Source organism: Zerene cesonia, chromosome 29 (assembly GCF_012273895.1).
Source record: "Zerene cesonia ecotype Mississippi chromosome 29, Zerene_cesonia_1.1, whole genome shotgun sequence".
Taxonomy (NCBI): domain Eukaryota; kingdom Metazoa; phylum Arthropoda; class Insecta; order Lepidoptera; family Pieridae; genus Zerene; species Zerene cesonia.
Window position 1 is genome coordinate 4,970,913 of NC_052130.1, and position 9,977 is coordinate 4,980,889.

Below are 9,977 nucleotides of genomic sequence, written 5' to 3' on the forward strand. Positions count from 1 at the left end.
GGTACTCACATTGCACGGCGACATCCCGGCGGGCAGCGTGCTGGCGCGGGTGGCCGTGCCCGAGCCGCCGCGCGCGTACATTACTACACAACACACACACACATGCTACTTGCTTGTCACATACACGAAACCGTTGGCTGAGGTTGATTTCGATTTTCTGTTTGTATGTTCACCACATTAGGAGTAACGGAGAGGCTTTCTTTTATAGAGCATATTGGCCTCGCAATTTTATTGAATAAAATATTTAGGAGATCGTGAATGGCCATATAATAGCCATCGTGAAGGCCATACGTATTTAAACTGATTGAACAAATATTTTAGATCGAACAAGTTAAAATGGATTGTATTTTTAGCTTGACCTATACAAATTACCAAAAAATAGAAAAAAATCTTCGCCACGGTTAAATTAAAATCTTATTACTAATTATTTGAACTAATTTATCATATCATAAAAAAACATACAGGGATCGACTCATGCAACTAACTTAGAATCAAACAATAAATTTATTTCATAAATAATTATTAATTCGAAAAACTACACTTCGAGACACTGCACAGATTAGCCCTCGATCCCTGAATGTTCATGTTTATTTATATTTAAATTCTCTAGAGCTCGCTAAAAATATCCACCAAATAACATTAAAACTTATTTTAATGTCATTAACGTACAATAAACAACTACATCCCAAAAATTAAGAAAAGTTTTCTAACAAGCAATTTTTTTTTTTTGTAATAGTCGGTAATGGAGCTGGTGGGACGCCTGATAGTAAGCGCTACCAGCGCCCATGAACATTTGGAGAAGCATAAGGTCCATTGCAGACCTTACACCTCTACAAATGGATTATAAATTGGGAAGGGATTAAGAAAAGATTGTCGAGAGGAATAAAGGAAAGGACTGGGAAGGGTAAGGAAAAGGATATGGGCCTCCGGCTCATTGGGGTTGTGATACTTTCCCGGTGCGAGCTGGCCCAATTCATGCCGAAGCATGCTCGACTACCACATACGTGAGTTTTATACAACGCCGCTCGGACAATTTTTTGACTACCTTCAAAAGGGCGATTGGGAGTTCAGTTGCTTACAGCACGTTAAAGCTTGAGATAATCTATTTTCCTTATAAGAATAAAGAGTATATAATTATAAATTATCTATAGTTTGAAATTATTCTGTTTTTATCTAAATAAAAAACTACTTAACATGAAAATAAAGTATGATAATCCTCTAGCATCATATTGCAAACGATATTTGAATATAATAAATAATAGTTGGTGTCGTTTGGTGAACATTTTTATATAACCACATCAAAAATCACATAATCTTTAAAACCGTGGTAACAATGTCAAAAATTAACGACGCAAATTAATTAGATGACGAACGAAAATATTGAGAAAACATATTAAAATAAAAAATTATTTAGCCTCAGCACTACAGATCGATTGTTCTATTAATAATTTTTCTTGTGTATTCAACACACCTCCACCAATATTTGTTTAGAAGCGCATGAAGGCAAATAATGTGATTTTCGAGTGTTTCCTTAAATAAACCAGCAAATTATAAGCAAAACATATTTCACGTTCAAATAGCAAATAATCTGATTGAATAATTTCAACATCAATTATATAGCGTATAATATTGATGCAAAGTTGTATGTAAATAAAATTTCAAGAAAGCCATTGCACTTATGTATTTTTGAAATGTTTGTTTATATGTATGATATGTATAATATGTACATATATATACATGTATAGGTTGTAGCGATATCAACATCAGAGAGACAAATGGTGAATAGCATTTGTTAATAAAGCGAAAAAAGCGAGGTTTCATGCTAAATTTAGAACACAGTGCCAATCTATTTAAAAGAAAATAAAAAAAAAAGAAATGGAATAAACAAACAACAACGAGTTATTCCTGGGGAAAGTTACACATACAAGGACTTACGTTTTTTTGTCTAGCATCAAATGATGCCTAATAGTTAAAATATATAATTATTCTTTTGAAAATAAATCAAATTAAAAGTATTCGTTTTGTTTGCCAATAAAATATAATGAGGAAGATATGGGAATAATCTTTAAATAGAAGAATTCAAGCTATGAAAGCCGCTTGCAATTCCATAGTCTAAATATATCACACAAACATCTAAGGCCGAATTACCATAAATACTCTTTGAATAGTACAGCACAAGACAAAAGCACATACTACTTAAGCGCCCTGTTTTACCTGCACGTGCCCGCCGGTCGCTTGTCGCTGTTAATATAAACAAAACTACTCTATCCGTTTCGATGAGATTGCATTTTGCCGTAAAATTCAATAAATATTTTCATACAAGTAAAGTTTTTGGTAATATCAAGAATATAATTTAAAAGTAATAAATACTATCTGATTTCGCTGTTACCTAGCTTACGACAAAATTTGTTTGATAGAGCCCAATATATATTGTTTAATAAAATAAACTGATAGAGCAGCTTTGCAGGTATACACATGGGAACCCAAAAATTAATAATACCATGTTAATAGTGAAATGCGATGAAAGACAAATCATAGACATGAGTTCGTAATAATTAAATCATAAAATCAACTGTAAGAAGCGGCAGTTTGTCTATATGATATATATACGATAGATATAACATTATACACAATATGGGATTTAATTTAAATTGGGTGGTTGTTCTTGTATTTATTAACATAAGAGCGATCATTGTAGCTAATATTATAATCAAATAAATTGTATAACTTGCTGTTATACAGTGTATACGTAAGGAATTTGTTTCAACGCGATTCTTAATCAGAATAATATAAACTCATAAAATTATTAAAACTATCACCGATCGTATGAGTGAACAGAGTTTGAATTAAATCTCTCCGTTTAAAACGGGTCGAAATCGAGTCTAAATGAGTCGGTTACATCCATACGTGTAAACATACAAATATACAAGTGACGCTAATAAAAGTGTTAAGAAAGAAAACGAATATAACATGAAATATCTTCTTAAGGTCCTAGATAATCTCTTCTAATACGATTAATAATTATGACTTTAAAAAGTTGTATGTTAAAAATCCTATACAGCCTGTTATTTATGAGATACACATTTTTTGTATAAAAAACGAACCAATCTTCATATAGCATAGATGCTATAATTGAATTCGTAAAGTTATAATTGATATCAGCTCCAATTACCACATTGTATAAACGAAATATCAACCGTATTATCAAATGAGAAGGTCCAATTTTGTGTACATTAAAACACAATATAACAATCCCTTTATAACAAAAACAGCAAAGACATAATGAATTAGACCATCTCATTAAACACAACATCATTTTTGAACCGAACTCACCGTCGCTAGTATGATATGTTTGTACTGAAATAAATAATTATATAAACATATTTTACTTCTGTCTACATTGTGTCTTTCATATCGCTATACATAAATAAAAACGACTGTCAGATAATAAATACTTCTTTGTTTAAAATAATTATCGCAACGAAGTTACAGAAACGTTGAAATTAAATAAAAAAAAACTTATTTTTGAAATATAAACTTCTTTGCTTCTAACGGCTTCGTTACGTAACGCGTTACGATTGTCTATCTCCCTTTCTCTCACGCATACGGCAGGAGTAGGCACGCTTCTGCTATCTCTCTCTAACCTATACTGCTAGCCGTATATAGGACAGAAATGACTTTTATGTTATCTCTATCTCTTCTGCTGAGCGTTTAGTGACGCACACGTTTTTTTTTAATGTAATTCCGCATACAACTATCATTCTTTCAATAAATTATTTATTTATTATTTGACAGATCGATTTAAATACACGTTTAAATAAGTATAGGGTACACATATTAAATCACTATTTGAACTGTAATAAGAAGAGGGAATTCAAAATATTGTTAAGAACGTGTAAGGTGGAAATTTATCTTAAATATGTTACATAATATTGTGTTTTATATGGCGTCGGAAATTTTAAGGTTAGTTGTAAGGTTTTCAAAAGGGAGAAAAACATTTTAGGCCAAATACATTAATTTTATAATATATTGACATTTATGTATATAATATGAGTGTTTTTGGATTACAAGAGGTTTGTTTTCATTTGTTAATTTTTGTGATTTCATTCACCCCATATATATTTCTAAATTCATAAATAGGCCATAGCGTTTTTGAATGTAATAACTTTTATATGTTTCTATGTGTAGGTGTGCGTGTGTGTGAGTGCGCATCACGCACCATTATAGCGCGGATCCGTGTGTGACCACATCGTATCTATACAGATGTGTGTGTGTGTGTGTGTGTGTGTGTGTGTGCGCGTGTGCGTGTGCGTGTGTGTGCGTGTGTGTGTGTGTGCGTGTGCGTGTGTGTGTGTGCGTGTGTGCGTGCGTGTGTGCGTGCGTGTGTGTGTGCGTGTGTGTGTGCGTGTACAATAGGGCAGTACGCACCGTTGTAGGAGGGCACGTGGTGGTGGTCGGACAGCGAGTGGCAGTCGTGGTGGCGCGGGCGGTCGAGCGTGCGCGAGGGCGACGCGCCCACCGGCGACGAGTAGCGCAGCCGCGGGGCCGCCTCGCGCGCCGCCGACGGCGTCCTGCCACACGCGACATTCTACACATACTATCTGACCCGCCGGACGCTGTTCTGCCTTACTCTTATCGTTTAGCGGTATAGAAAATTGATGTTGGTCGATTCTCAGACATACCCGATAAGGATGTGCACACAAAGTATCATAAGAATCGCTCCAGCCGTTTCAGAGGAGTTCGGTAACTAAAATTGGCGGTAATTGAGTGACGCGGAAATTTTATGTATATGATTTTTTTGTGTCATAGCGGGCTACTGAGCTGGTGGTTCGGCCTGATGGTAAGCGACCACATGAACATTCGCAACAGTACTGTCACTGCGAATGTGCTACCCACTTTTATGAAGTATAGGATAAGGAAAGGATTGACGGCGGAAAAATAAGCAATGGACTGCGAAGGTTGAGAAGAAGGAAACGGGCCTCCAGCCCCTCCCATAAATCTTCCACTTTAATCGCTCTATGTGTTAAAAAGAATCCTATTAACATAGTTCATTCAAACCAACGATATTAATTAAATAAAAACATACAAACCTGCTAGCGTTCCTAGGATCTAAGTTTTGTTTCTTCCACTGCTGCAATTTCTCACGTTCCTTGACTTCTTTTAAAAATACCTGCAATGTTAAATTGTAATAAATAAAAGATTAAAACGCTTCAAAAGTGCTTTTTTAAGAAGTCTAATTGAATAAAACTCTAATATTACAAAATTTCGCCTAACTGCTAAACAGTTTGTTGGCGATGTATTAGTGTACAACGAACCCCCCCCCCCCCCCCTTTCCCGCCCGCCTCACCTGCGCGATCCCCGAATCGATCTTAGCGAGCTCCTGCTCCTCCTTGCGCAGCTTCCGCTCAGGCAGCCCGTTGCCGTTGAGCTGCCCGTTGGCCGCTCCCCCCGCACCCTCCGCACCGTCCCCCTCGTCGTCGCTCTCCGGCACGCCCTTGTACGTGTCGGACCAGCGGCGGCGGCGCTCTGATATGATGCAATGCAGAAATATATAGTGTCGGATATCAATTGTGTATTAATATTCTGTTAGATGAATACAGATGTCAGTTAAGACACAGATGTCGTTCATCATAATATGTCAAAACTCGTTTAACTATCGTATCCTACGAAATATCGAATCACTTTGAAACGTGACTCATTCGCAGGGATTGCACCTTGGTGTTCGAACGTTATTTATTAAATATTCGACCCAAGTATCCTCACTTTATTCATAGTATTTGTGACTGGCTGTGATTTGTTATCAACTAAGTACATATAATAGGCAGTTGTGTAGAATCGCAGTACATTTTAATTACGATAAATATAATATTATAAACAGCCCTCTCTTTGATTTCTAACAATAGATTATGTACTATACGAATCACTATATTGCATATATAAAACATTGTTTGTGTTAAATTAAATAGTTAAATAAATAAATAAAAATGATAGTAAGTTACGCCAGCGGAACCCTAATGTAACGCTGAGTCGACGGTTCGCACGGGAACGTATATATATTACTGTATGCAGCGAATTCCTTTGGTGCGACGTAATTTTAAGTTTTCATGTTAAATAAGTTTAGTATTATATTCATTACTTTTTATTCGACTTTTTTTTGGGGCCTCCGGCTGTGTGAAACATAATTAGTACGACAATATTTAGACAATAACTTTATTCAACAAAACGCCAATTATTGGAAAAAACATTTCACAACTCCTTTTTTCTAAAATGATGTAAAGATCACGTGGTATTAGTTGAAATTATACATAGTCAATCCATTTCTTACTTGTAGATCGTTTGCTGTAATACAACACTAAACATTTTGCACTACTCTTCCTTTTATAAAATAATCTAGATAATTTATGGGAATGGAAAAGGTTGTATGAAACTCTTGTTACTTTGAAATTTAATCGATATCAATTTCAGCATAATTTTCAAATAATGGGTTACAAATAAAGTATAAAATATTTTCAGGATTTTTGAAAATAAAACAGCTAAGCTTCTTTAAGGTTTTAAGGTAAAAAGAATGTAAAATATAGATAGCCAATTTGTTGGTAATCCGATTTTCCTAATAACTTTTGGCATAATAATTGACACCTAGCGAAGTAGACATGGGTCAGCACCATATAAAAGGTAAAATGTAAACCTTACTCGGAAGGTAGTAAATAAAATAGTAAAGAAAGTAGTAAACGAAGTAACAGTTTTCTCACCAGGATCTGTGTAGGGATAAGGTGGCGCCGGGAAGTCGTCTCTCTCTATCTTGGGTTTGGTACCCGGTGGAGGCTTGTACGCGGATGGGTAATGTGATAGTTCTATCGGCTCCTGGAATATAAATATATTCTTAGTAATTTTTAATTTTAATTATGTTTAATTAATCGATTCAACTCACACTTTTCCGCTGTTTCATTCACAAAAAAAGGTATGTGTAATTATTGCCATATTTAAAGAAGTTTGTTCACCATAACCAAGTATTATAATTTTTATTCATGTGTGCATAGTTTCATTAATCGTTACAAATATTATAATTTCAAGTTGTTTGTTTGAGTTCGCAACGGAGCGATTTATGGTATGATTTTTGTTTCTCGATATAGGTTAGTAGGTGACATAGGCTACTTTTCAGCGCGATGAAACACGTAGCTACCATGGAAATTTCCTTCGACTTCACGAACCAAGTCGCGGGCGGCAAGCTAGCAACAAAACAAAGGGGGCATTACCTCATTGTTCATATGCGGCGACTTGGGGCGCGGCGTCTCGGCGCGCATGGAGTCGACCAGCACGCGCATGCCGGGCCGCGACGACGCCTTGCTGCCCGGCCGCGAGCTCGTGCGCGTGCTCAGGCTCGCTGCATTCAGAGAGAGAGAAATTTATTGCACATTTCATTACATTGTGCACTGAATACACACGTATTAAAATAAAAAGACACATACGGGTATTACAAAATTAGTCCGATAATGGGTCCACATGATATATTATATGATTATGCTTAGCAAATTTTTGTAACACGACATATATTAGCAAAAACGAAATAAATTGACAAAACATTGCTTATTAATGAAACAAAAATACTTTTTCGATTTGAATTTTCAAACAGCCGGAAAAAACATAATAAATTCACAAATAATTGCTTAGCTTAGGTAGGATCGGTAATTGGTAAAACAGAAAATAAACAAACGTCCGTAAAACAGCCAACAAACAAACGGTCGGTAAAAAAAGGTAACAAAGCTTTCGGTAAAACAGGCAACAAAATGGTCGGTAAAACAGGCAAAGAAAAACTGTCTGTAAAACATGCACCAAAAAGTTGTCGGTTAAACAGGCAACATAAAGGTCGGTAAAACAGGCAACGCAAAGGTCGGTAAAACAGGGAACAAAATGGTCGGTAAAACAGTGGGCACTCACAGGGCGGGCGGTGGAAGTGCGGCGAGGCGGGCGGGCGGTCGGCCGGCGTGACCGGGCCGCGCAGACGCGCCGGCTCGCTGGTGAGGTACGAGAACGCGGTGATGCGGTGCGGCGACGCGTCCGCCGAGCAGCGGCAGCGGTAATCGCGCAGCACCAGCCCCGGCGATGCGCCGCGGTACCCGCTGCCGTACTGTGCGCATCGCGAACGAACACGTATATATATACGATTGGATACGATAAATGACCTTTGATAATCCGTCAAATATCATTTGAAAAAGATTTACAAACCACATCTTTTTTTTAAATTCGTCGACTGCTCTATCAAATTTTAATATGTAAGTTTATACATGGCCATCTAAGATATAAATTGATTTGAATGAATATGGCGCTTAAAAATCGTGTGTATTGTGTAAATTGTATTGCTTTAACCTAGATTATTGTAACATTTTGATTTTTTTTTTTATATCCTGTCACAAACACAATTTATTTTCTTGTTACACACACATAATTAAAAGCATATATATATATATCAAAAGTTTTTTAATCAATATTATTTTATAGTTATTTTTATAACATTAATAAGATACATAACTTTAATATAGTATATATACGTGTAGAAACGTACAAAACTAAAAACATTTTTTTTATTAATTTTTATATGATACTCCACTACCCTGAAATTATTTAATTAACTATTGCATTGCATACTTACTCATAGATGCTTAGATCATTCTTTCCTTACTAAAACTTTTACATTCTAATAATATACACAAAACATCAACACGTCCGCATGCCGTAATGCGTGATAAAAGAAGGGAAAAAAACTACATGATACTAAAAATGACAAAAGAATGTAAATGTATCAACTTAAAACGAAACTTAAAATAATAATAGCCTTCTAACAAATCATATTCTGAACATACTCGAATTCAATGGGCTTTAAATAGAGCAAAAAAAACTTTAGTCCAAGAATTATGTAAAGAATTTTTTTCCACACGAAATCCGCACATAGCGTGTATATATATCATTTAAATGAAAAGCTTCTGAAACGATTTGTCAAAAGGCTAAAAAAAAACAAAAAAAACGGACCTTCCTATTGAGACTACTGTACGGGCTGCAGTAGGAGCCGTTGACGCTCGGCGTGCGCGACCGCATGGAGAACTGAACACAAGCATGTCGCTGTCTCACTCGCTCTCGCGTGTGGCGCACGCCACCATCCTGCTCGCACGTGCGTGCGTGCATCACGGTGGCGCGACCATCACGGTGGCGCGACCACTCGCGTCGAGCGTATCTCAATTGGACTTGGTAAGTTTTATAAGTGAAAATGTACTTTAACCAAGACTGAACTGCAAGTCCAATTGAAACAATAAAGACAAGCTTAAAAAAATAAAGCAAATCATAAGTAATCAATAGATTTTTGTTGCCAACAAAAAAAAGTGATTCAAATTAAATAAAACTTTATTGTCTATCACTCATTTTGCTTTATTTACAAAAATGAATTCAACATATGGAAATAGGGAAAAAACAATGTGTCGAATTGGATAAATTTGATCTGATCTCTGAAATAATATCAATATGACCGGGAAAAATGATCTGGAAATCTCTCAACAGCTGTGCTACATGTATAATTATACGGTAATCAGTGAATGATTTGAAAAAAAACTATGTGACAAGTTTTCATGTGTGCACATGCAAATAAAAAAACACTTCGACATTCCCCTTAAGAGCAAAAGTCACAGTAACTTATTCCCTTCCGAAATATTAACAAATGAAAAAAAAAAAAAATAGCACACAACATAAAAACATCGAAAACGACGATAATCTATTATAATATATTATATTGTGTGCATAATATACATGAGATTTTTGTTTTTCCCTTGATATATTTGTGCCTGATGATAATTGCATGCTGCGGTGCTGGACCACACCTTTCTCTTGCCTGCTTATGTACGTAACAATAGTGTGAAACGTGTACATGTGTGCATATGCACCTATGCGTGCGTGTATGTGTATATTTGAGTGCATTATTAACGTGTGTGTGT

The 9,977-nt window shown here is 35.9% G+C and overlaps 1 protein-coding gene across 1 annotated transcript in view; it reads right to left on the reverse strand.

Annotated features, from left to right (window-relative positions):
• The window catches only part of LOC119837947 (actin-binding LIM protein 3), a 77,238-nt gene that overhangs the window by 6,298 nt on the left and 60,963 nt on the right, over positions 1–9,977 (reverse strand). The window contains exons 7-14 of the mRNA XM_038363740.1: positions 9,842–9,868; positions 9,025–9,156; positions 7,936–8,125; positions 7,254–7,381; positions 6,750–6,861; positions 5,348–5,526; positions 5,091–5,170; positions 4,429–4,571 (exon numbers count right to left, since the gene is read on the reverse strand). Coding sequence (XP_038219668.1) covers positions 4,429–4,571; positions 5,091–5,170; positions 5,348–5,526; positions 6,750–6,861; positions 7,254–7,381; positions 7,936–8,125; positions 9,025–9,156; positions 9,842–9,868 — 991 coding nt within the window. The remainder of the gene's footprint in view (positions 1–4,428; positions 4,572–5,090; positions 5,171–5,347; positions 5,527–6,749; positions 6,862–7,253; positions 7,382–7,935; positions 8,126–9,024; positions 9,157–9,841; positions 9,869–9,977) is intronic.